Raw genomic sequence first — 27,948 nt, forward strand, 5'->3', positions numbered from 1 at the left:
CTTAATAAGAAAAGTTTATTTTTTCTCATCCTAAGACTGAAGCCACTTAAGTTCTCAAGTCGAACTTCTCCTGTAATCTACAAAATCTATGAGATTATCAACAGACCTCATGTTTAAAATCCAAATCTTATTTAGTGGGGCTGTTTTAATTCTCCCTCGGCTCCCCAGTCGTAATCTCTGCACGCCTGTTCTCACACAGGTTAAAACCCTTCGCTCGGCAGGTGCTCCTGTTTTACCTGTGGGTTTAATCCCATTTACTCTGGTTCCTTCCTGTGTTTGTGACACAGTTCCTGGTTTTTACTAGAGTTCACCAGCACCACGGGCCCAACACCGGCCAACACCAGGATCTTGATTTAAGGCCAAATTGCTCATTTTTAGCTTTTTGAACAGTTGGATTCTTGTTTTTAACTGGTTTAATAATTATTACAGAGATTAGATGTGACTCTTGTGGTTGGTTCAATAATGAAGGAAAATATTCAGTTTGAGGAAAATGTGTCCTGTAATAAGGACTTTGAATAGAAAATGAAAATTAAAGGACCTGCACCATGCCATCTTACACCTCCCAGATCAACAGCTGGCACAAGAACACGATACTACTGTTGGCACTACTGAGATGTCATTTTATATGGAATACAAGTTATTTTTATTGGCCATTCCTTCAACCCAGGAAATAAGATGCTTGGATTTGCTCCACACCTGCCTCCACATGGATGAGTCATGATGCCACATCCAGCCTGTCTGCAACAGCCTAGCAGACTTTAGCAGAGCTGAAGGGAAGAATGCTCTGTTTAGCACCTTCTTAGGGTTCTACAGCCCTCCAAGGTGCTGCACAACACTTGTCTTGCCCAAGGACACAACAGCAGCATTCTCTGGAGGGAGGGTTAGGGGTTGTGGGATCGAACCTGCAACCTTTCAAATGCTGGACAACCCGCTCTAGCTCCTGCACGTGTAGAGCCAAAATCGTCTTTGGGGGTGTTTTTCATAACATGGTCAAAAGCTTCAGAAAGGGGATTTTCATGACGGAGTTCCTTTAAAGTTGGACTTTAAAGAGCTTTCTGTGCTGAATGCCCTCTCTGAGGGGTTAGGGGCACTCCAACCTGCAAACAGCCTTAAAAAAGGACAAGTAAAGCTTTTAATGTTTCATAATCATGTCCGTTTTCTTCCTGTAAGCGCTCTGAGATTGTTGTCTTAAAACACAATACAAATGAAACGTATTATCATTCATATTATTATTAAAATGATCAAACAATTCCTAAAATCAGCTTGTTCTAGAAGGCATAAACCTCATTCAGGTCCACTTTTTCTAAATAAAAAAGTCACATTTTCCTACATGCTTAGCTGGATTTCCTACCCCCTTGACGGACCTTAAGCATGGATAGGCTGGCATTAGCATCGGAGAGGTTAACCATTAGCATGTCTCGGAGAGTCACTAGTCAGCTAGGGGCCAGCCTAGGCACGCTAATGGCTAGCCTCTCTGATGCTAACGCCAGCCTATCCATGCTTAAGGTCCGTCAAGGGGGTAGGAAATCCAGCTAGTGGCCAGCCTAGACACGCTAATGGCTAGCCTCTCCAATGCTAACACCTGCCTGTCCAGGCTAACGCTAGCCTATCCATGCTAATGGTCCGTCAAGGGGGTAGGAAATCCAGCTAGTGGCCAGCCTAGACATGCAAATGGCTAGCCTCTCCAATGCTAACACCAGCCTGTCCAGGCTAACGCTAGCCTATCCATGCTAATGGTCCGTCAAGGGGGTAGGAAATCCAGCTAGTAGCCAGCCTAGACACGCTAATGGCTAGCCTCTCCAATGCTAACACCAGCCTGTCCAGGCTAACGCTAGCCTATCCATGCTAATGGTCCGTCAAGGGGGTAGGAAATCCAGCTAGTGGCCAGCCTAGACATGCTAATGGCTAGCCTCTCCAATGCTAACACCAGCCTGTCCAGGCTAACGCTAGCCTATCCATGCTAATGGTCCGTCAAGGGGGTAGGAAATCCAGCTAGTGGCCAGCCTAGACATGCTAATGGCTAGCCTCTCCAATGCTAACACCAGCCCGTCCAGGCTAACGCTAGCCTATCCATGCTAATAGACAGCAGAGGGAGTGTGTGAACCAGTCAATGACCAGCCGAGGGCTGCTAGTCCCTAGCGTATCTAGTAGTAACGCCGGTAAAGGTGCTTTTCCTCAGTAAGCAGCGCCAGCCTCTCAGTTACCGGCGCCAGCTTTAGTTTGCTTCAGAATTTATACAGCCTCCTGCTGCTGGAAAGTAGTCTTAATTTTGGCCCCCACACTGCGCCATATTGCTTTCCTTACTGACAGATCTATTGGACTCAAAACAAGAAAATTCATAGTTTGAACATTTACTTTATTTCTGAGTGACTGAATGAACCGAAGGAAAGGCAGTCATGTTTTTCTGTTTTAATAAAATAAAATTTAGTCCCTTTCAGGTATAAATCATCACCTTCTGTTGCAGCAGAACGAGACAAAAGAAAATGTCACAACCAGCAGGCAGCAGCACACGACACGCTCCGCACGCAGATGAGACAATCAGCATAAAAAAGCTTTTTTTTAGATGTGTGTCAAATACAATAAGGTCACGTTATGCTTATGGCGGCATGAGTCACGCAGGAATTCACAGAACAAGCCGATTAAATTAAATATAAACAGAAAAAGAGATCATCTTCTTCGCTGGAGTAGAAGAGATTAGAAGTTATTTTAACTTTATGAACGTCTCTGACCTGATTTAAACTATTTCATTCTTTACTTTTCTCCCCGTTCTGCTCATGAAAATATCAAATTACTTTCAAAAGAAAGATTTTACGGTAGTAGAATTTTTGCTTTTCTATTTTTTTACCCGACTGTTTTTTCTGAACCTTTCATGGGGTTCTGCGGTTAAAGTATTAAAATGACCACACAAGAAATAAAACATGGCCACAGTGAGCTTCCTTTTTGCACGTTTTCCCTCATTTATTAAAAGAAATCATGGTCATAAAAGCAGTGGCGTGTCCAAATCTTTTAAAATGGGGTGGCCCAGGTGAGGCACTACTTTGTGCTAGTGATGGGACGAACGACACTGGCGCGTCAGCACAGTGTCGACTGCACAAGAGTGAAACCCCGTATCGGTGCGTGTATCGCTTTAAGAAAATATCACGTGACCGACACAGGATTGTGTGTCGTTTGGATGCGCCGCGCCAAATTGTGTTTATAAGGAAGCAAACTGTATCGACATGTTGCGGATTTGTTGGTTAGAGTTTTGCTGTTTGCTGTTTGATTTTGGATTTTTCCTTACCTCACGCTCACTTCTCTCCGCTGACTTCATGGATCGTTCCAAGAAGTTTTCCCCAGTCTGGAATAATTTTGATCTTTTGACGCCAAAAAAGGTAAATTGTTTTCTCCATTTGGCAACGTTTACTGTTATTTCTGTATTGTAAATGTGTTTGTAGTCTTTCTCTGGTAAGAGGCTTAAATTGTTTTCAGATAAATTAACTATTTATTTTATTGTAGGTGAAGTGTCGGCTCTGCTCCACAGAGCTGTCTTACACAAATAAGAGCACTTCATCAATGCTGAGGCATTATAGAGCTCGGCATGGCAACGATGAATTGGTAGATACCCCAGGTATGTTGAAATTATCACCAAAAAATCTGAATTGTCAAAATTAGTCTATTACACACAAAAGGCTTTGTGTGACTCTGTAGTATTGCTTGTAAAATCCTTTTCATAAGCTTTTTAAAGCTTTTAAAAAAGTATTTCCTTTTGGCTTGCAGTTCCTAACAAGCAAGCAGTGGATGATGCTGTGGTTAACATGATCATCAAAGACTGCCAGCCACTCACCATTGTTGAAAATGAGGGATTCAGGGAGCTCCTGAAGCTTATTGCACCCTCATATGTTCTACCAAGCAGGAAGGTATGTTTAAGAAATGTTTGCTTTAATTAATCAACTACTTTCATGGTGTGTGTGTGTGTGTGTGTGTGTGTGTGTGTGTGTGTGTGTGTGTGTGTGTGTGTGTGTGTGTGTGTGTTTATGTAACATTGGTATTACAGTATTGGTATGTTTACTTGTAGGTCATCAAGGACTTGGTGAGCCAGAAATATGAAGAGGAAAAGGAGAAAACAAAAAAGGACCTCCAGAGCGTCATTGCTGTTAGTTTAACAGCTGATATGTGGACATCCATTAATATGGAGGCATATCTTGCCGTTACTTGCCACTATGTGGACAAAGAAAGCCATGAACTCTGTTCATCAGTCTTGGGAGTGCAGCATTTCCCTCAGAAACACACTGCAGAAAACATGGCCACAGTTAAAAGGAGCCTCATGGAGGAGTGGGGCATAGCAGGCAAAGTCAGGTGTCTTGTCACTGATGCAGCAGCAAACATGATTGCATGTGCTCGAATGCTGCAAGTACGGCAAACCATTTGCATTGCCCATTCCATAAATTTAATTGTAAGAAAATCATGTGATCAAATCTCAACACTAACAGAACTACGCAACAAAGCACGGCAAATTGTGACATACTTTCGATCAAGCACCATGGCCAAGGAAAAGCTCACTCAAATGCAGCAACAGCTGGGAACACCATTGCATAAATTAATAAATGAGGTGCCGACACGATGGAACAGCACCTACCACATGCTGGAGAGACTGACTGAGCAGAAGGAGGCAGTCTGGGTGTCACTGGCCTCATTAAAAACTGATCTCACTCCACTGACTCCAGAAGAATTTGAAATCATTGAAGAGATGCTCAGGGTGCTTGCTCCTTTTTACCAAGCCACAAAAGAACTCTCTGAGGAAAAAAGAGTCTCGGGGTCAAAGGTTATTCCATTGATGAGAATGATCCACATTGAGCTTCAACATCAATCTTCAACGGTGACAAAACCCACTGCTAAACAGCTGGCTGAAAATCTGTCAAAGCGGCTAACCGAGTCCATCTGCAACATGGAATCGCTCAGTGTGATGTCACTGGCAACATTGTTGGACCCCAGGTTTAAAACTGCTGGCTTTTTTAGTCCACTGAAAGCAACTGAAGCTGTCAAGAGACTGAAGTCAGAGTGTGCTGCTGAAATGAGGAGCCATGAGCCTGACCCAGCAGTAGAGGAGCCTAGCACTTCACGTGGATCAGAACACAGTTCAGGTATGAAAACACATTTCTTTGTGAATATTTGTTTATTTCTGCGGAAGTTTGTCATGTGATAGTAAACCAATGATTAACAGACTTATTTCCAATTTATTTGTTAGGACACAATCTCTGGAGGCACCTTGATATGGAGGTTGAGGAGAGCAGGATGACCTCTAATACTACAGCCAATTCCATAATTGAAGTCCAACGCTACCTGGCTGAAAGAAATGCACCGAGAACACAAGACCCATTACAATATTGGAAAAATAACCAGAATTTATATCCACACCTTTATCAACTCGCACTTCAATTCTTATGCACACCATCTTCATCTGTACCCTGTGAAAGAGTGTTTTCTAAGGCAGGGGAACTGGTGTCTAAGAGGAGAAATCGCCTTGGAGCAAACACACTGCACAAACTTTTGTTCCTCAATAAAAATGCATAAATGAATCCATATTTAGTCTTTTATTTTGTATGATCTAACACAGAGGTTAACACATTTACATAAGTTAAAACTTTTACTTCTGATTTTTATTAGACACATTCAGATTTAACATGCCAACTCATTGTAACATTTACACAAAGGTTATAAGCAAATGTTAAACTCCTTTCATAAACAACTTAACTTAAATTGAGTAAATTAAATTACATAATGATATATTTTGATTACAGGAAATTAAATTTTGCACACCTGGTGTGGGTTTGCAGCATGTAAGCTTTTCCATCTTATTTACCTGCAATGATTTTAGAAATACTGCAGGTGTCGCTATTGAGTGACCAACACAGTGTCAGTACAGTGCCGACACAGTTTGTCTAGTGTGTCAATACACTCCTTGAGGTATCATCATTCCATCACTACTTTGTGCATATGTGGCACCAGTAGGGATGGGTACTTTTGACATTTGAATCGATTCGGTACTAATTCCTGGTACCTACGAATCGATCCCGGTACTTAACGGTACCAATTTTAGATACTTTTGAGTGTTTAATGTTTTAATTATAAAAGAGAATTAAAATACGTATTTTTCTCAATATATAACCATATTTGATAAATATCACGATAAATAACGTACAACTGTTTGTATTTTAACATCGTCCTTGTAGTTTTATAAGCTGATAATTAAACTGAAGCAAACATCTTTACTGTGAACTAAATTTACTGTGTATCTTCATTCCTTTTGCCGTCCTTTTTCATTGATTTTTCCTACTGGGAAGTTAGAATTTCCGAGGAGAAAGCGAACGCACCATTAGCTGATAACAACGGTGGCAATGGAAGCTAACATATCAAGCTAACGTTATCTTAAACAGTTTATTTAGCTGCTGGAGCAGATTAAAACGATGATGCCTCACACTTAGATCGTTGTCGCTGGTTTCATCTTCACCCAATCACCCGTCGCATTTAGTAAAGTGAAGCCAAACTTAAGAGCGCGTTCATGTTCTTGTAGTCAGAAATTCGGACTTCCGAGGAGAAAGCGAACGCACCACTAGCGAAACGGAAGCTAACATATCAAGCTAACGTTATCTTAAACATTTAATTTACCTACCGGAGCAGATTAAGATGAGGAAGTCTCACTTAGATCGTTGTTGCTGGTTTCATCATCACCCAGTTACCCATCACATTTAGTGAAGTGGACCCAAGCTTTAGCGTGCGTTCTTTCTACCATGCTGCTCTGTTTACAACTGGCTCGCAGCGACCGACGACGTAACGCTCTTGCACATGCGCAGCTGTCTAGGCAAGTTCTCGTTATGAAGGACGGGTACCGAAACGAGGCACCGTTTCAAATGACGTGAATCGGTGCTCAGTTGGTACTGTGGAATTTGGTCGGTACCTTAAAACGTACCGAATTCGGTACCCATCGCTAGGCACCAGTGGTTATGCTTTTTTGTTTTACCTCAAGCCTTTTGTGGACAATGAAAAGCCTATTTAAAGGGAAGTCAGTGTGGTGACACCTGGGGTGGCCAATCAGATTCCAAGGGTGGCATGTGCTACCCCAGGCCACTCCCTGGACACGCCCCTGCATGAAAGGCTTTTGTTATTTAGTTTGTATGGCAGGATGCTTCACTGAAGCAAAGGTGAAAGTTTCCTTCGGTTTCAGACGACAACAAACATGAAGCAGCAAACTTCTGGAGCGGATTTCTTAGTTTCCCAGATTTTGGCCCAATCCCAACACTCGCACTTCCACTCTTGCACCCTTCAAATGCGTGATCCCGACTAGGGGTGGGAGTGCGCTGGGTGTCCCAGTTCTCAAGTGGGGATGCTGATCATGCCCCTTTTGCACCCTTGATCCGTACTTTACCCAGGTCCGCAGCAATGCAGACTTGGGTGATGGGTATTACCCACAATCCATTGCTACGGGAGAAAGGGCTTATGTTCATTTCCTGAAAATACGTATTTTCTAATGAAGGTCATTCATTTTAGGACGATTAGTTGATTCTCTGAATGTTTTAGACAAAGCAGCAATGAATGTAAATTTATTTCAAATAACTGTTTGGTTGTTTGTTTGAAAGTTGTTAATAAAGTTTCTTCATCCCAGCATGCTTTGCGGTCGATGATGCAATGCTCCCCGTCGTACTTCGGCTATTATTTGCACACTTGTGAACCACGCACTCAAAGCCTTACAGCGCACTTTCTCCACGTGTGCTGGAGACCGCAGGGCGAGGATTGAGATTGGGCCTTTCTGTGTTGTCAGACCGATTTTTCATTTCCTGGTTCCTTTTGTCTGTTTCTCTCAGTCACACCTGCTTCTCATCTCATCATCAGTTTCTGTATCTCACCTGGTTGCCGTTCATGTTCAGCCTGCATGAGAAACTCAGAGATCATTTTTCAAATGTAAAGAAGCGGTTTCTCGTGAACTTGCTCTTTAATAAACATCGCTGAACGGCAGCAATGAGCGTGAAAGTTGTCAGCCATTAGCAGCAGGACGAGGAGGACCTGCATCATAATCGCTTTGACGAATAAATTTAGTTTAATATCTGTGTAGCCCTCATTTACTCAATACCATTAAATAAATGGGCTTTGGGTTCTTTTTTTAGTGTACTCTCGTACGATATTCATAAATTAACTTCTCTTTTGTTTCTGGGATCAATGAAGCTTATTCCTTAACAATGGCACTACACGCGAAAATGAACACTAGTGTCTACAGTGCAGTAAATCATATCATACACCATGTAAAGTAGAGCAATGTAACCCTCCTTTAATTTACCAAACAATGAAAACAATTAAATAATAAAATGGCAGGTTTTTTAGTATTCAGGCAAAGCAAAACACCCACAGCAATTTACCCAGTGTACCCAGAATCCCCACATACACAGTGTAAACCACCAGTGATAAAACAATTATAGTCCCAAACTAAACTTAAAGCCGGCAGAGATAAACCCTACGTTGCAGGCCTGTATTGCTCCAGTATAAATCCAAACCGGAAGTTCTTCACTCAACGAGCAAAAATAAATAAATAAACTCAGTACCTTGTGAAACGTGCAATTCCCACCAGATTAATCCAGGCAACAGGTTGTCTTCAGCTCCTTCAAAAGCACTCCTCTCTGAACGCAGTAGCCAAAGATGAGGAAGGTCCGTGATCTCCACGTGCTCCACAAGCTACTTGTTTTTAGCTTCCCACGTTGCCAGAGGCACTCAGAGTGACTATCTGGGGTCTGTCTGTCGCTATCCAGTCCGGTAACGATCCTCTGCAGCTTGTTTAAGTCCCACAACTTTAGGAAACGGCAGTCTACAGTAGTCCTTGTTAGCTAATGGCTGTGTTAGCCTCACTTTAACTCAATGCGTGCACGGACGCAGTAAACAAACACACAGTCCAGCAGACTCACGCTGAAACTTTACATGTTACGTCACTAGCTTACCGACACTGTGACTTATCTTTTCAAAAAGTCAAAACACACTTATTACTAGTACATAAAAACAAGCTAACTGCTCGGATACTCGTGTAACTCACGCACCACCATCTCTCCACGCGCTCTCTCTCTCTTCCCTCTTTTTTTCTTCTTCCCCACGCTGTGTTACCTTCACAGACCATATCCCCGTAGGAAATTACAGCTCTCACAAGCAATTCACAATAAAAGAAAGATAACTTATTTTAAACAATGCAAACATGTTTTTACTCATTTGACATGAACTTTGATCTTTTTAATAAACAAGAAATTTGAACAAATGAATTTTACTCTTTGATATTTATATTCTTAGACTTTATTTATCTTGTACTATTTATGCATATTTTAACCCGGGTTACACCTGTACCATCCATCCATCCATTTTCATCCGCTTATCCGAGTCGGGTTGCGGGGGCAGCAGCCTAAGGCGAGAGGCCCAGACTTCCCTCTCCCCAGCACTTGGGCCAGCTCCTCCGGGGAAGGCGTTCCCTGGCCAGGTGAGAGACATAGTCCCTCCACCGTGTCCTGGGTCTACCTGTAGGTCTCCTCCCGGTTGGACGTGCCCAGAAAACCTCACCAGGGAGGCGTCCAGGAGGCATCCTGACCAGATGCCCGAGCCACCTCAACTGACTCCTCTCGATATGGAGGAGCAGCAGATCTACTCCGAGCCCCTCCCGAATGACCGAACTTCTCGCCCTATCTCTAAGAGAGAGTCCAGCCACTCTTCAGAGAAAACTCATTTCGGCCGCTTGTATCCGCGTTCTCGTTCTTTCGGTCACTACCCAAAGCTCATGACCATAGGTGAGGGTAGGAACGTAGATCCACCGGTAAATCGAGAGCGTCGCCTTCTGACTCAGCTCTCTCTTCACCACGACAGACCGGTACAACGCCCGCATCACTGCAGATGCAGCACCAATCCACCTATCCATCTCACGCTCCAGTTTTCCCTTGGGAGGAAAAGCAGGCCCTCTGAAACGGTCTGTTGGGTCCCTGTATGACCGGTGTCAGCGCATTGCCGGCAGGAAGTCGGGCTCGTTCCCAGTGAGAGTTGGGAGAAGCATGATTTTAGTTGAGTTCACTTTAACGCAGACTAGAGTCCACTAGAGCAGTGGACCCCCATTCCTGTGCCCAAGACGGGCCAGGGCCCCCAAACCAACTCTTATGCAAAGTAAACAGAATAATAAACTTTATGCAGACAGAGTTATGCCTCTTACATAAAGATGTGATTGTACTATTGGGTGTGTTTTATAAAAGAATTAATGTATTTTTAACTATAATCTTGGTAATCTCACAACTTCACAAGTGTGTGGACCTCCTGCAACCTTTTGGGGACCCCCTTAGGGGGTCACGAACCCCAGCTTGGGAACCACTGCAGTAGAGAACATTTCTTCTCTGCGTTTCCTGCGGGCCTGTGTCTGTTTTTAGTGTTTGATGTAGTGAAAGCGGTGTGTCAGAAGTTGTCAAACTGTATTTCCTTTTGCTGATTTAGATATTTAGCAGTTAGTCGTTTTTAGTTGCCAACTTTAACTCTCACGCAACGCCACGCTTTGGCTGTCTTCACACGCTCTCACGCAACAGTCCCGTTTTCTCACGCGGGAAAACAACGTTAGTCTCGCTGCTGCGCACAATAGACACGTGTGTAAACACAGCTGCAGCGCTGCTGGTTCAGCCTGTGTGAGCGGGAAGGGGGGGTGCGCCCCCCAGTGGCCAAAAGCAAGACCTAAACCAGTTTCTGGTGGCTTCAGGCAGGTGAGCGCATGCGTGGGAATGATGTAAATATCTTCTTCTACAGGAGCCTCGGGTGCTCTTCAGGATCATGAAACATCAAAGGTAGATGTTAGCCTCCTTATCTAAATGTGTTTTATTTCGTCCTCTTGTGAATGTTACTGTTGAGGAGAAGGGAAGCGCGCTTAGAAACTACCACTAGTTAGTCGGTAATTAGTCCTTAACTCGTTCCACCTGCCTGTTTGCTGCCGGCACGGTTGCTAAGCGACGTAAATACCACGCACGCGCTGCTGCAGTGGAGAAGGACCCGGCTGCAGCACGCAGAACAGGACAGCGCCTGCGTCGTGGTGACGTCACAAAGTGCCTTTGATCGTGGGGGAGGGGCGGAGGTAATAAAAGGCGCCCCAGAGTCAGCTGGTCATTCGAGTTTAGACACTTGAGCGAGCAACATGTCTGCTTTCAGGAGTCTGCTATCGAGCCGCACCGCCATGTTTGCCGTTACAGGATTCGTCGTCGGGGCTTTAGTTACGAAGGTTGCTAGAAACGCTTTTGAATACTTCTATGGAGAAAACGAGGATTCATCCAGTTTGGTCCAACCACAGCGTGAGACCACGTCTGAAGTTGGATTTGAAGTCGTTCCCAGCTTTCTCAGGGACGACGACCCGTCGTCGGTTTTAAAAGGTGAAAAAACGGATTCTAGTTCCCGGAGAACTGCTAGAGAATCATCTGTGGTCCATAAATACTCAAAGGACTCACTGACTGAAATAACGAGTTCACCCGGGGCTTCTGCAGAAGATCTGAGCTACAAGAAAATGAAAATCGCTGTTGTCGCAGAAGAAGCGTTTACACCGAACACAGCTGAACTCCTGGTGGCTTCAGATGATTTGTTTGAGGAGAAATGTGACGATAAGTCTGGGATTTCTGATCAAGGAGACGGTTTTCTCCAGATGTGCTTTGAGAATCCAGAGACGGTCGCTACGCTGGTTTCACACGACCCAGAAACACCATCGCCTCCTAGCGTGTCCTCCAGTCTTGTTGATCCTCAGGGGGACTTTGAATCTCAGGGAATCTTAGAGAATGGAGCTGAAACGTCTTTAGCTTCAGCAACGGGAGGTGACTCCACGTTTTTCACTGACGAGGAGGACATGAATTTATCTGACCAAGAAGACGATCTCCAGTTGTCCTTAGATGGGAGCGACACAAACGTTTTAGTCTCTCCAAAGGAAAGTTTCAGAGAACGGGAATTAGAAGCGTCGGTTTCACAACAGGAGTTAGGAGAGGAATCTCAAACATCAGACTCTTCAGATGAAAGTGATGACAGCGTGCCTCTTAATTCTGAAGATGCCATAAACTGGTCTGACACTGAATTTCTGGATTTGCCGTCCTTTCACCAAAGTGAGGAGAAATGTGAAGATAAGTCTGGGATTTCTGATCAAGGAGACAGTTTTCTCCAGATGTGCTTTGAGAATCCAGAGACGGACGCTACGCTGGTTTCACACGACCCAGAAACACCATCAGAATCATCTTTGCTTTCAGGTGGGAGCAGTTACTCTGAATTTGTAGATTCTGGTGAAGTGAGTTCGACTTTGTCAGACAATCAGATGTCCTTTGAAAGTGACGCCGAAAACACGAATGAGGAACTTTTAGAGGAAGTCAAACCGGAGTCATCGATTTCAGATGAAGAAGATGAATCTGTATTACCCGTTTTAGATGAAGAATCAGAACTTTTCACACCTGAAACGTCGATTTCAGATTCAGATGACAGATGGTTAGATCGATGCCGAAAACACCTTCTGGAGTCATCATCTTTTCATGAAAGTGACCCTAATCATGTTCAAAGTTATTTGGAGATGTTAAAAGAACTGCGATATACATTCTTGTCAAAATTAAGCCAACAGGAGTTAGGAGAGGAATCTCAAACATCAGACTCTTCAGATGAAAGTGATGACAGTGTGTCTCTTAATTCTGAAGATGCCATAAACTGGTCTGACACTGCATTTCTGGATTTGCCGTCCTTTCACCAAAGTGAGGAGAAATCATTGTGGGCTTCAAAAGACAAGAGCAAAGATGTCTCAGGTGTGTCGAGAGCATCTGAGCCGTCTTCAAAGACGGTTTCTCGCTGTGGTAGACCGACAAAACGTGTTAAATGGGCAGATGAAGTTGGTTTTTCTCTCACTGCAGTGGAATATTGTTGGAATAACAATGCAGTATCATTCCTCTCAGGGAAAAAGCAGGAACGTTATCCCAAAAATGTAAAATCAGAAGCGTTAGACGAAATGTCTTCAGATTCAAACGAAGAAACGAGTGACGACGAGACGTCTGACTTCTCAGAAGACGAACTAGGTGGGGATGAAGATGAAAAGTCTCCAGCTTCAGAAGAAAGAGACGCAAAATCTTCTCTGAACAGTTTGGGTGAGGAGGATGCTCCTCGAAGCTTGTCGTCCAGGACCTGGGACCACCCTCAGGACCCAGCCTGGCATCAGCAGGAGAACAAGGATGGATGCACCATGAGAGATCAAACATCAGCGACTGCAGAGGAGAACTCAGGAGGGAATAAAGCAAGAGCCACAACGTTGAACACTCTGCTTCCTGGCAGGGAGACAGGGTCAGAGTCATCACATACACGCGGCAGGAAAACATCTGTCACATCTGGAAAAACCCTAAAAGGAATCAGGCTGAAGTGGTCGATGTTTAAGAAGAAAATCAAGTCTAAATTTCAGTAACTTCTGAAAAAATTCAACACAAACCCCCAAAACAACAAAGCATTTATTCCTCCTGCGTTCCGATTTAGGCCCACCTGATTACCACCACCTCAGTGCTCTACAGGACGAGGGGACATTATTCACGTAGACTTTAGTTATGAAGCTCTAACACCAGCAGTCTGACCTAACCCTACCTAATGAACCACGACTTAAAGGGACGACTCTCATGCTGAGTTAAAAGGCAACAAGATGGTTTTCAGAAGAGATTTAAACTTAGACGGTGAGTAAAACCTCTAACCTGCAGTGGCCGCGAGTCCCAAAGCTTAGCAGCTGGCACAGAACGTGCCCCGCCCCCTTAAGCTGGTTCTCAGACACCAACAGGATCGCTTCGGCTGAAGGTAAATGTACCTTTGAGTGTCAGAATAGAACAAAGAGTCGGTTATAGAAAAACTAGCTGCAAGTAGGACAATCAAATATAAAACCCAAATTTAAAAAGTAAGAGTCGACTTCAAACTTGTTTCTTTTCGAGTTGCGTTACAGAGCATGTTCGAAGTCGGCTTGCTTTCATGTTATTTTTAGTTCTTGTTTTTAATAGCTGTTTTATTCCTTGTTACGTCGCTTTTATTCATCGTTTTATCCATTTTGTCTTATGCTCTATGTTTTATGTTCTATGTTTAACTTCTCTTTTTATTACTATATGTCTTTTTACAATGTTTTACAATGTAGGCACCCGAAATGGGTGGTGGGAGGCGCTGTACATAAATAAAGCTTTGATTGATTGAAAAAGCAATAAAATATAAAAACCAAATGTAAAAACCATCCATCCATCCAGTTTCATCCGCTTATCCAGAGTCGGGCCGTGGGGGCAGCAGCCTGATGGGCTCGACACACGGGAGGCGACCTGCGACCCGCGGCCAGCGGCAAAGCCGTCTACGCGTTCTGTTCCATGGCGAAATCGAATCTTCCGTTGTTTTGTTTGGCTGTGTCAGGTTGGGGGGAATTAAGGTTATTTAAGCGGTTCCGAGTTAATAAAGTGGTAGAGATGATGTTTCACAAGGTGCTGCTAGAGTTATGTGAAATCTTACTTCTGATTTTACTATAAAACATAATAATAATCAACTTCTCCTCCATGTTTGCTCGGAGATGTACGGAGCCAGTGGCGGCTGGCCAGTAGAGGGCGATAGGGCGCCGCCCTCCCAGTTTCCCCAGTGTTTTTAATTTTTATTTAAAAAAATAAATAAATAAAATTAACAATAATCACATGTTCTAAGTTAATTGTGTGTTTTGTAACAAAAATAAATCATATATATATATATATATATATATATATATATATATATATATATTGGTCTCTGCCGGTCTCTGCCGAGCGGTGGAGGCTGTGTGCTGTTTTTCAATCGCCCAAACAGGACAGGACCAGTTGTCCAATTGCTGACAAGAAAAGGGTATGTATATATATATATATATATATATATATATATATATATATATATATATATATATATATATATATATATATATATATATTGTTTAGTTTATTTCAAACAAAGAAAACATACATCATTTTTTTTAAATACCACAAACAGAAAAAAATACATATCATCATCCCTTCTTCTCTGTTTGAAAAGGAGTAGGCTGAAGTGGAAACTTATATGTCCCTACCCCTTTATACAAGTAAGTTTTACTTGTTTACTAAATCTAACACAAAACCTACATTAAAACAAACAAAATGGTACAAGTCACCAAAAAAACCAAAAACCACCAAACCATATGAAAAAAACCAACACATCTTTTTACAATTGATACAATTTACTTTTCCTTAGAATAAAGGACACCCACATAAATCATCTATTTTCCACTATATACTTGTTCAGAATATGTTTTTTATAATTGATTTTAAACACATTTATATTTGTACTTACTTTGATTTCTTCTTCTAAATTGTTCCATAATCTAACCCCTATTATTGTGATACACATCTGTTTTAATGTCGTTCTAAACTTATGTATCTTTAAGTTCAGTGTCCCTCTCAGGTTATATCCTCCTTCTCTCTCTGTGTGAACAGTTTCTGTATTTTATCAGGCATTAATTTGTTTCTTACTTCATACATTATTTGTGCTGTTTGTATTTAACCAAGTCCTGGAACTTCATTGTCCGTGTTTTAATAAAAAGTTCATTTGTGTGATCCAAATATCCTGCATTTGTTATTTACCTGATAGCCCTTTTCTGCATTGTCGTTATTGTTTGTAAATGACTTTTGTACGTGTTTCCCCAGACCTCTACACTATAGCTCAAATATGGCAGTAGCATCGTATTGTATAACATATAAAGTGCTTTCTGATTAAAAATATACTTAGCTTTCCCCAATATAGCAATGCCCCGTGCAAGCTTCCCCCAACATATTTGATGTGTGGCTTCCAACAGATCCTGCTGTCTATGACCACCCCAAGAAATTTTATTTCATATACTCTCTCAATTTTTACATTATTAATTACTATATCTAATTCACTGTATGTGCTTTCATTACCAAACAACATAAATTTTATTTTCTCTAAATTTAGTGACAGTTTATTTACATCAAACCATTTTTTAATGTATTTATTTCCTGTGTGACCACATCCATCCAGGACCTGTTGCGATTCCACACCCGAGCAAAAAACATTTGTGTCATCTGCAAACAATACAAACTTCAATACGTGTGAAACCCTACAAATGTCATTTATGTACATTATGAATAGTTTAGGTCCTAAGACTGATCCTTGAGGTACCCCACATTGCATCTCTCGTAGTCCTGATTTATGTTGATTTATTTGCACACATTGTTGTCTATTTGATAAATAACTTTTTATCCAGTCCAATACTATACCCAATAGTCCAATACTATACCCAATATAGAGATAGAGCAGGTAGAAGAAGCAAGATTGTTGGGAGTAATTGTGGATTCTAGATTGTCATGGACCAGTCACATAAATCATGTCCTGCTGAAACTTGGAAGAAGTATGGTCACAGTCAAATATTGTTGTAAATTTATTCCTCGTTTGCAGATAAAAACTTTAGTTCAACATTAGTACTGTCTCCTTTAGATTATGCATCAGTTATTTGGTCTAATACAAGTGAAATGAATTTAAATAAGTTACAAGTGGCACAAAATAAAGCTGCATGAATTGTTCTGGGTTGTAATTATAGAACAAATGTAAGTATGATGCACGATAGGTTGGCCTGGTTAACAGTGAAATGTAGATTAAAATATTCACTGTAAACATTTATAAGAAATATAATAACTACGAAAATACCTAAAATAATTTATGACAAGTTATCATTTTTTTTCGGACAATCATGATTGCATGACGAGACAGACGAGTGACATAAGGTGTGCGCTACCGCGCTGCAGAACTAATCAAAGGCAGAGAGCGGTTTACTACAGAGTCATGGTTGCATGGAATGCCATACCCAGATTTTTGTTATTAGAGAATATCAGGAGATGTTTTCAAAAGAAGTTTAAGCTTTTTTTGTTTACTCGACAGTAAATTTTGCACAGTGAATTTTAAATGTGACTGATATGACAGCTTCTATAATTTTTGTTTGTTATGGATGTGATGTGATGTGATTTTTGATTCTTGGATATATTTATTTATTGACCTGTGTAAACTCTCCGTTTTTTCACTTATTTAGATTAAACATGAACGCTGAAATGTGTGGTAAATTATTGGTATATCATTATTGCAATGGAGCTGGTATGATTATAATGAGCTCCTGGAGTTTGTTGTTGGGTGTGTGTGTGTGTGGGTGGGTGGAATGGGGATGGGGGTGTTTTGTAAAATATTTGTAATGGAATTGAACGAGACCTCAGGAAGAATAGCTCCACACTATGGTGGGAGCTAATGAGGTTCTCAATAAATAAATAAATAAATAAATAAATATACTTACAGCTCCTAGTCTATGACCCAAGGGCTTGGTTTAACTCATGTAAGTCTAACCAGTACAGACCCAAATACCAACATCTTGCAAATACTGACAGCAAGAATTATACAGTGGCATTTATAACAAATAAAGGCAAATAAATTGATGTTAAAAAGTCAAGAAGGAGGTCTGAAAAGCTGCTAGAAATAGCGTCAAAGTCGCCAAGTTGGCAACACTGTGGGAGGAGCGCTTCATTTGCAACTCAGGGCAGCGAAAGTAAGAGGAGCAAATAATCGGCTTGTTTTGTTTGTATAATCGTTCAAAACTCAGATCGTAATCATGATTAAAATTCGATTAATTGAGCAGCCCTAACCACAGGTGAGGGTAGGAACGTAGATCGACGGGTAAATCGAGAGCTTTGCCTTCTGACTCAGCTCTCTCTTCACCACGACAGACCGGTATAACGCCGCATCACTGCAGGTGCAGCACCAATCCGCCTATCCATCTCACGCTCAAGTTAGGGTTAGGGTTAGTGGGTTAACCAGACTCAATGTCCCCCGCCTCCCCCGGAACATTTTGGAAGTTCTGTTGGAGGTGGGAATTGAAGCTCCTTCTGACAGGAGACTCTGCCAGACGTTCCCAGCAGACCCTCGCGATACGTTTGGGCCTGCCTGGTCTGACCGGCATCCTCCCCCACCATCTGAGCCAACTCACCACCAGGTAGTGGTCAGTTGACAGCTCCGCCCCTCTCTTCACCCGAGTGTCCAAGACATGCGGCCGCAGGTCAGATGAAACAACAACAAAGTCAATCATTGAACTGCGGCCGAAGGTATCCTGGTGCCAAGAGCACACATGGACACCTTTATGTCTGAACATGGTGTTCATTATGGACAATCCATGACTGGCACAGAAGTCCAATCACAAAACACCACTCGAGTTCAGATCAGGGGGGCCGTTCCTCCCAACCACACCTCTCTAGGTCTCACTGTCGTTGTCCACGTGAGCGTTAAAGTCCCCCAGCAGAACGAGGGAGTCACCAGAAGGAGCGCTTTCCAGCACCCCCTCCAAGGTCTCCAAAAAGGGTGGGTAGTCTGAACTGTAGTTTGGTGCATAAGCACAGACCACAGTCCGAACCCGTCCCCCCACACGTAGGCGGAGGGAGGCTACCCTCTCATTCACCGGGGTAAACCCCAACGTACAGGCACCAAGATGGGGGGCAACTAGTATGCCCACCCCTGCTCGGCGCCTCTCAGTGGGAGCAACTCCAGAGTGGTAGAAAGTCCAACCCCTCTCAAGGAAACTGGTTCCAGAACCAGAGCCATGCGTTGAGGTGAGTCCGACTATATCTAGTCGGAACCTCTCGACCTCACACACCAACTCAGGTTCCTTCCCCACCAGAGAGGTGACATTCCATGTGCCAAGAGCCAGCTTCTGTAGCCGAGGATCAGACCTCCAAGGTCCCCGCCCTCGACTACCACCCGTCACACACTGCACCCGACCCCTTTGTACCAATGTTGACCAAAGTTTAGATCAGTGGTTCCCAAACTTATTTAGCCGCGCACCCCCTTCTATGTCCCGACCATGTCGACGCACCCCCAGCCCCCACATCGGGGCATGTCTCTCTCTCTCTCTCTCTCTCTCTCTCTCTCTCTCTCTCTCTCTCTCTATATATATATATATATATATATATATATATATATATATCAGATGTCAAGCTAAACAGACAGGGTTAAAAAAATTCCCCATCACTTTCATTTTTTAAATAGTAATTAATAAACATTCGATACCATTACCATTATTTTAAATAAATATTTAGAGTGCCCAGGTAGCACATAAACAATACAATTTAACAGTTTTCTTAAAGCAGGAACGTTTAACCTGTGCGGCTAGAGCGCTCTCCTTCCTTCTGCTCTGCGTAAACCTGAGCTGATCACCTACTTGTGCGTAATCAAATGTCAATAGTGGACAAGATATAGCCATGATGTTCACTTTTACCTCAGACCGACTTATTGCTGTTTTATGGTGTGGCTGAATTTGCGATCCGCTGCCACGCGGACTGGAATAACAAATGCTGCAGTAACATGAGATGTGGTCAGGTTCATGAGGAGTCACTGGCTGGAGCGGACCCGACTCATCCCAGAAGCTAATATCTTAATTTGACCTTGAATGAAAAATAACCTCTTAAAAGTTTTTATCACGGTGGAGGCAGCGTTCATTTCTGCCTTCAGTCTGACGGCGCGCCGGAGTTAAAGCAGCGTGCGCGCTTATTGAATCTGTGTGTGTGTGTGTGCGCGCGCACGGCACAGCCGCTCAAGTCACCGCGTCTCGCGCTATTTAAACCAATGTTGTAAAATGACTTCTGCCCAGCCCAGATGTGCTCACGTGTGCACCCGTGAGCCGTGGTTCCGCCGGAACGCGTCTGACCTCTGACAGACGCACTCTGAACTTCAGATCTTCTGTCAATAGCCTGAATGGGAATCATTTCTTGTTATTTAGTTACATCCACAATGTTCTGTGTGTGAGGTTTACAACGTCAGAACACCTGCATGAGACAGGTGTTAATTACAATCTGCCAGAATGACTCGCCACCTTCAGATTCCTCCAACACCGTTAAAAATGATCAAATACGGAACATATCGGCGTGCGCAGGCCAGAGTGCTGAAGCTCGGTGCATTATTATTATTATGAAGCTAGAACACATGTGGAGGACACACGCGCGCCCAAAAATATACTTGTTTTCAATTACATTTATTGTGCCCACTTACTTTTTCTTTGGCCCACCCACAAATGAGTTTCTATGCTAATGGTGACATATGACAGACTTCTCTGAGCTCCGCAGCCATTACACTTTTCACCTCGCGCACCCCCTAGCGGCAGCTCGCGCACCCCCAGGGGTGCGCGCACCACACTTTGGGAATCCCTGGTTTAGATCAAAGCAACAGCAAAGACGCAGTTTTGCAAAAATAATAAATATTTGTCTATAAATTAAAAGGCTCAAAAGCAGAGAGTTTTAATTGGTGATGACTTTTCTCAACCTGCTAAGTGAATGTGCCAAATGACTGCATGGATAAAGAAACCTTTAAAAACACCAAATCTGCATGGGAAGGAGCTCGGACCGATCAGAGGAAAGCTCTAATCTGTAGACCACTGATGCACGTGGGAAGCACCTCAACAACCAATCAGCTATTAGAGTTTCACATGCAGCTGTGAAGATCTAAAATGACATCAGAGCAGGTTTTAAGAGTCCAACGATGTGAAGAAAGTTTGAAAAAGATTCCTGTCATAACACGAAGCAAACTCCATGAAATTGGTTGTTTTATTTCTGCTCTTATTTTTCCATTTCACCTCATCAGGCTTCAGTTCCCTCCAGGATGTGTTTACGGCTTTGTGATGCGGTTCTGTTTGCAGGCGGGGGCTCCAGTTATGAAATTACCAAAGCAACAAACAGCAGGGGGGAGGGAGACGAGAGGAATGCATGCAACCTTACTTCCTCTGGTGTTTTGGTTCCATGTCACTTTCCCCCTCTTCAAACGCAGCGTAAGGTTGATTTGACAGTTATGTACCACGCAGCTGCTTCTGAGTTCGATTATTTATCATAACCACCACTTCAAAAGGAAAACATCCATCTTCTGGATGCTTGGCTGTATATAAATCTAATCAAGAGCTTGTTTTTATCGACAGAACGTTTTTAATGCTGCACAAATCCTTTTATTTTCCAGAAGTTGAGCATGAACAAGAGACGTTCTCTTATCCTGCAGAAACACGCTGCTTTGGTAAACAGATTTGTTTGGTCGCACGTTGAGTCTGGAAACGGCTTTAAAATGATTCTTTACAACAAAAATCCCCGTAAAACGTCCCAGCTGGGAAACGCAGACGTGTCCACCACGACACTACCAGACATCGGAGACATGACGTCTGGATAAATGGATGCTTTAAAGAGCAAGTCACTCCAAATCAACATTTTTTTGCTGATGAACTATATAAATGAGTGTCTGATCGTGATGTTGACACATGTAGTCAATAATTGGGCGCTTTAGTGCATCTTAGTTAAAATTAAAATATTCTGCCTAAAACTGTCAGCATGCACCGTCGTCAGGCAAAAACTCAGCACTGCATTTGAATTTAAATCTGCCGCCGCTATTGGCTAAGAGGTACACTATGATGTTAGATGGTACATTATGATGTCACAGTGTTGTGAGTGTGTGTATTTGTTACTGGCTCCGCCCTCTCGGTCTACTGGGCAACAGCATTTGTTGCATTTTTCAAACAGGAAGTGGGAGTTGAGTAAGAATCTGGTAGGGGGCGACTTGCTCTTTAAAGTTACATTCCTGCACAAACAAATACAAAAACACTGATCAGTAAGCCCACTTGTCTCGCTGAGTTCAGAAACGGTTAAATATTAGATCAGATTATGAATAAAGCTGAAGATTTTAATTAAATCCACGTTGGACATAAATGCAAAAGCATCAGTACAAACAGTGGTGAGGTGTAAATAATAGTGCAGCAGGTTCCTTGTTTATTTATTTAATCAACTGCAGGTAAACAAGGAACAGACGACTGCATCCAAGGCCTCCAGACGGTTAGAGACCATTTTATGGATTCAGCCGTTCAGACGAAGACGACTGTTTAAGTAAAAAGTGCAACTCGATCCTGTTTCCTCGTGCGGCCGTGCCACCTGTTGGTCCTGGAGAAGCTCCCGTCTTCTTACGTTCCTGTACTTCGTATTTTTTCAAGGACGATTTCTGCAGAAGGAAACTCAAACAGATGGTCTAAATGTTTAGAGCGTTAAAGAAATCTGCAACAAAAGAAGAGAAAAGAAGGAGCATAAATCTCTATGTTTATTTGACATTCATATTCCTTCTTGCGATGGAAACCTTTATTTATAAAGGATCAATGCCAAATAATTGAAAAACTAATCATCAGAATCTGTAGAGTAGAGAAGAAAACCGACGAAGAAGAAAACCGTCACAGATTCAGGCCGAAGCAGGAAAAGTGTTTGCAAACAAAGATATTATTTTTTACCATTTTTCTACAAAAATGTGTGGAGCGCATGACGGAGGACCGCAGGAGAATGCTCTCAGCACGTCTGATTATATTCTTCTTTTCTTCCTTCCTGAAATTTTCACTCAGCTGGATGAATAAACATCAGTTAGTGACAAAGACGCCATCTTTGAGGGGGGAACTGTCCTCTCTGTGCACTTATCCTGTCATGTCTGCTGCAGAAAAGCTGCTGGAAATAATGATTGCAGGTTTGAGAAGTTGACAATAGAGATTTAAAAAGATGTCAAGAGCCTTTCGGGGTTTGTGTGTGTGTGTGTGTGTGTGTGTGTGTGCGTGTGTGTGTGTGTGTGTGCAGCTCTGATTGTCCAAATGCCAAATGTTTCCATAGTTTCTATTGAAACGATTGAAGCACTAAGACATACGTGTTACTCGGGGCAAGAATATTTGAAGAGGTTGTTTGTTATTGTTTATAAAGTTCCAGACTGTTGACCAAACTGAAAATGCACAAACATTCTATCCAGATGTTAATCATGTACAAACTGAGCTGAAAAGCCAAAAGTAATCAAACACCGATCCACCTGTTGTAGGGAGCTTAAGCCTCCTCCCGTTCCGGTCGGCTCACGGGTCGCCAGAACAAAGAAACATAAGCTAAAGTGAACGGGGCAGAAGAGCTCTTTCCCGATCCGCTTTGGCTCGCGCCCTGAATCCCACACATGTTGTACTTCAATTTAAATGAAAATAAATGATGTGAGATTTGACCAGGGCTGAACAATAGATCACAAATATATCGCAATAAGCATATCGCAAAGAACAGATAAATGTCGCAATGAATGGTCAGCTCAAATGTTTGCTACACACGATGCATTCTGTCAGTCGAACAGAAGCATGATGACTTTTTTAACGAATCAAATAGAGCTCTTCAGCCATTTGGCCAATCGGGTGGGTTCTCGTAGGTTAGAGGTCCGCCCCCGAGGCGGTCGGGGCTTCATTTTAATAGTTAGCAAACACCGGAGTTAGCTTCGTTCAGCTCCTCCTGCTGATTCTGCTTCTCCCGGGATCCACTGATCGCCTGTTCTTGCTCATTTCCTTTTCCCCTTTCCTCGCATCTTTTGCTTTTCTCATTTTTGTGATTTTTTTATTTCTTTGTTTTTGATTATTTTTGTTCCTGAGTTACGTTTTTATTTACGAGCAGAACTCTGTTAGTCTTTGCGTGGTCTTCATCCAAGGCACGAAGGGCATGCTTTAACGCTTTGCGCATGGTCTCAGGAGGCCTGCTACCAGACTCAGCTCTTGACTTTGGAGCAGCAGGGCTGTGGTCAGCATGGTCGCAGTGCGGCGCATAATGGTAAGGGCGAGGGCGGTGGTCACCTGAGTGGGACGAACCCCCCTTTTAAGACTCCTTCCATGAGCACCAACGTGCAGAACGTGGGCTCCTTTTAGTACTCACTGAATCTTTAGCAGAGGGGGAGTGTTTGAACCGAGAAGGTTTCGGGTACTCCAGCCCCAGATACTGCTTCATGGACTGTGACTTTGGAGATGCTCGCGACAGAGCGTCTTGAGCCTAGGTCTCAGATGGGTCATCTCGGACCAAAAGAGAGGACTCGGCGTGGGAAGCCGGACCTGTAGAGGACTCTAAGGGTTCAGTGATGTACTGTTTTTTTCTTCTGCCATTTGTCTGAGCTGAATCACGATTGTTTCGTTCACATCAGCGGTGCTCATAGGCTGATGGAAGGATCAAGTTTCTCAAGAAAAAGTTCTTTAAAGTCGCCATTTTCTTCCATACCCAGCTCATTTCGATAACCGAAGAAAGCATGGAAAAGGCGTCTGTAGAAATCTGGATCTTCAAATGAAAGATGTTTAACTGACATGGCTTGTCTTAAACCCGCAGTAGTCAGTAGTTCCCGAGAATTCCTCCTTCAAAGCCCTGGCATGCAGTTTCACACAAAACCTAAAATAATTTTAGCCTCCGTTGGAAAATAAGCAATTCCTTGTGTAAGGACGGGTCGTTTACATCTTACTTATGAACCATAAGATGTGAGATCCCATAGAAATATGAAATATTAATCTGATGGATCTTTGACTATTTTAACCAGAAGATCAGAACTTTTTATTGCAGGGATTACGCGACACTTCGTATTAACCCCGAGGAAAGAGAGAGAGTCAGGTTTATAATAGTTAAGAAATTTTATTTCTACACAATTTAAACGAGACTAACTTAAACACTCGGTGTACTGATGGACTAAGGTGGAGTGAGACGTGATGAATGATGATGGTGTGTGTGTGTGTGGAATGTTGTTATCAGAACCAGCGGATCCGGAGAAGCAGTTGGTTCTGAGTGGGAGTGAATGTATCGCTCTAAAATTTAGTCGGAGATTTATAACACACATGAAACGCCATCTGTCGGTCTACGTACCCCCAGGGGAAGCCTCCGTTAGATCCAGAATGTCGAGGTCCTCTTGGACCCTCCTTGGTGCCGAAGCCGGTAGAAAAGCAGCGGCGCCGACCAAACTAGTCTTGGAATGCTTCCAGGTCACAACAGGTTATTATTGGCGTCTCCGAGACCCTGAAGGGGTCGTGAGGTTCAGCTTTTATTCTGAAGGAACCGTTGCGGTCAGGTGTAACTTGCAACAGATTTTATCCAGCTTGTCGAGGTTCTTTATGGCTGAAGAGGAAGTCCGGATGGCCGGTCCGAGACTTCTCTAGAACGCTTGAACTAAAGAAAAGGTGGCGTGGAATAGTTTTTATAATTGTCATATTTTGGTTTACTGGCGAATCAGAATGTGACATGCAAAATAGGGTTTATACAAACACCACAGAAAACCAAGCCCATACTTATGAGAGCACCATGTGAGCACCTGTGTGTGTACACGCGCTTGTTTATGTAAGGTTTCTCTATAAAAGCATCCAACAGAGAGTGCGAGGGGCCACAGATCCGCCCCCCAAAGATGTGTAGGAGACGGGGGGAGCTCCAAGTCCCAGAGATCCAGGCGCTGCCCCAGAACACAGGAACCCCAGGGAGACTGTAACCAGAAAGGCCCCCGCCCCCCTCGAGAGGCACAGAGGATCGCCCCGGGGGGCCACAACCAGCAGCCGGCAGAGTCCCGGGAGATATCAGCAGCAAGCCCACAGGCCCGCCCGCAGCCTCCCACCCCCAAACCGGTCGAGCCCGGAACCCAGAGACCCGGGACCCAGGGGCGACCACCCCCGCCGGGGACCCAACAGAGCCCAGGGACTCAGACTTCACCAGACAGCCACCGGGATTAATCAGGCAGACGCCAAAAATCTTAAACCCCCTGACCCGGGAGCCGCAAACACTCAGGCAGACCAAGGCACCACACTCCCGTGACGGGGGAGGGGAGACGAAGATGTGTAGCATCAAAAGAAGTCCCAGGAGAGGGGAGGAGTCAAACCTGACATATACAGTCACACACTCCCTCCCTCATGCTCACACATACACATACAACCTAAGACTTACAAAAAGCACGCCATACACCCACTCATAAGCTCCCTATTTCAAGAACATCATGTATGCGGTGAATTGATGATCCAGTGAAAAGTGAACCCAACCCAAAAATCATGTTTGCTGTTGAGATTTACTTCACCACAGCTAGTTTTAAAGGTGCTGCAGCTTAAAGTGGATCTCTGTTTTAAATTAAATGCATCTTAGTTGTCACTTTAGGAGCAACAGAAAGTTTTGGGCTATTAAAATATTAATAATAATAATAATAATAATAATAATAATAATAACCCTTCATCTAAGAGATAAAATCTTTGAGGACAGATTTACCGTCCAGTTGTGGGCCGTGTCTGAGCTCAATGAGTCATCTTGAAAAGGCGCGAGAGATGGTTTGTTCTGAGAAAAGTTGGTTCATTATGAAATAAACAAGCCACACCCCCTTACATCTGCATATCTCAGCCCACTTCAGTATCAGGAATATGTAATTATATAATGTTAACCTCGGTTGAGCTAATGCTAATGCTAGCTTGAGCTGCTAGCAGCCTTGATGGATGAGAGGAAAGTTAAATTTAATGTCCATTCATCTCTGCGTTTGGGCCATCTCCATTGGGAGCGGTGAGCTGCAGCGGTGGCTGCGCTCGGGAACTATTTAGTGGTTTAACCTCCCAATCCAACCTCTTAAAACTGAGTGCCAAGCAAGGAGGCATTGGGCCCCATTTTTAAAGTCTTTGGTATGACCCGACCAGGATTTGAACCTGGCTCTCCAAGTCCCAGGGTGGACACTCTCACCACTACCAGAGAAACGACACAGAAGAATGTTGGAGCACACGTGAAACATTCCAGGATGTACTTGAGTGATTCTTGTTGTTTCATCCCTAGTTCGTCCTCACTCCCACACCACTCAGTGCCTGACTCTCAAGTCCTTAATTACAGCCAACAAACGTAGAGCGCTGTGACTGGCTAGAGATGAGATGACCTGCTGAGGCGACAACGGAGCACGGCTAGACCAACCAGCTGGTGGAGATTTCTACAAAACCTTTTCATTTTTGTTTATCTTCAAATCGCAATGGCTTGTGCTTGTTTAACTCTTGTTTGTGTCAGAGGACTTCCACCTGTCTCCAGAGACTTGGCTCACTTTGAGTGATGTCATCTGCAGAAATGGTCTGGATACATAAAACTCAGTTAAATAAATGGGATCACCCGGCACTACTCAGGCATGTTTTCTGCTTCTGACACATCATAAAAGTATCTGGAAAATACAAACCATCATCGTAGTTTAAATCCAAACCCCACGGCGTCTGATCCGGAACATCTATTGTGCCGTTTGTGTAAATTAACCGTAATACTGGTGCATTAGGATAAAAGAGCCACGTCAAACATCTTCAAAGCCTTTTTTGTGTCTTGACGACGGATTCCACAGCTAGTAAACATCATTGTTATGATTCACCGCCTCCCTCAGTGAGAGTTACAGCTACACATGCTGCTGTTTTAATTCTCTTACGCTGACTCAAACAAGTCATTAAAGGAGAAAATCGCGTCATGGATTCAAAGGCACGAGGTTTTTCTTCTAAGTTTACTCGTTCTGAGCTCCTTTCCTCAGGAGGAGGAGTTCCTCTGTCAAAATGCTCTGACTTATTCTTGGCAACAAAATAAAAAGTTTGAAGCTTCAACTCTAAAACAAGCTTAAGAGCAACTCGATCAAGTGTGAATGCTTCACAGTGAAACAGCTCTCCTGTTGCTGCTTCCAAAAGCAAGGGAAGAAACACCATTTCTGACCAACTGAATGTCATCTGAAGATCTGAGAAGGTCTTGGCTCTGATGTAAAGGTTTTCTTTAGTGGGGGAGCTCAGATTCTGGACACAAACCCTTGTGGGGGAGCTGGCGAGTCGCACCTGTGCAGGGCCAGTGATGGGGCTGAAGAGCACCAAAGCAGACATGTCGGGTCCAGCAGAGTGTGTGACTCTTCAAAAGAAACAAGAGCATAAAAATACAAAAACCACAAACCAAAGACAACACGTCCCTGGGCAGGACCGACCTTTCCAACATGATTTAACGGCCCTGAATAAAAAACCTATCCGAGCATGGAGAGGCTGTCCAGTCGGCTCTCGTCCCGACACAGAGCTGATTCCCAGACTGACACGCTTTCATCTCATCTGTGTGACTCGCCGACCAGCTG

At 43.4% G+C, this 27,948-nt stretch overlaps 2 protein-coding genes and 1 long non-coding RNA gene across 3 annotated transcripts in view; 2 read left to right on the forward strand and 1 right to left on the reverse strand.

Moving 5' to 3' along the window:
* Positions 1-8,983, reverse strand: part of taok3a (TAO kinase 3a) — a 113,626-nt gene extending 104,643 nt beyond the window's left edge. The window contains exon 1 of the mRNA XM_070555557.1: positions 8,571-8,983. The gene's annotated coding sequence lies outside the window, so the exon portion shown is untranslated. The remainder of the gene's footprint in view (positions 1-8,570) is intronic.
* LOC107372788 (zinc finger BED domain-containing protein 4-like) lies at positions 3,060-5,555 on the forward strand. Its single transcript, XM_054739379.2, has 5 exons — positions 3,060-3,371; positions 3,496-3,607; positions 3,757-3,896; positions 4,055-5,120; positions 5,225-5,555. Exons 1-5 carry the CDS (start codon positions 3,219-3,221, stop codon positions 5,548-5,550), a joined length of 1,797 nt encoding a protein of 598 aa, XP_054595354.2. The 5' UTR covers positions 3,060-3,218; the 3' UTR covers positions 5,551-5,555.
* Positions 8,984-10,595: 1,612 nt separating the features above from the next.
* LOC139072186 (uncharacterized) overlaps positions 10,596-27,948 on the forward strand; it is a 34,908-nt gene continuing 17,555 nt past the window's right edge. Inside the window, exon 1 of the long non-coding RNA XR_011521782.1 lies at positions 10,596-10,817. This is a non-coding gene — a long non-coding RNA (uncharacterized lncRNA). The remainder of the gene's footprint in view (positions 10,818-27,948) is intronic.

The sequence above is a fragment of the Nothobranchius furzeri genome, chromosome 10 (assembly GCF_043380555.1).
Source record: "Nothobranchius furzeri strain GRZ-AD chromosome 10, NfurGRZ-RIMD1, whole genome shotgun sequence".
In the NCBI taxonomy this organism is placed as follows: domain Eukaryota; kingdom Metazoa; phylum Chordata; class Actinopteri; order Cyprinodontiformes; family Nothobranchiidae; genus Nothobranchius; species Nothobranchius furzeri.

Coding starts and splice junctions, on each gene's coding strand:
- LOC107372788 (XM_054739379.2), top strand. CDS start 3,219: ATGTTGCGGATTTGTTGGTTAGAGTTTTGCTGTTTGCTGTTTGATTTT. Junction 3,608..3,756: donor TGAATTGGTAGATACCCCAG/GTATGTTGAAAT, acceptor TTTGGCTTGCAG/TTCCTAACAAGCAAGCAGTG. Junction 3,897..4,054: donor ATGTTCTACCAAGCAGGAAG/GTATGTTTAAGA, acceptor GTTTACTTGTAG/GTCATCAAGGACTTGGTGAG.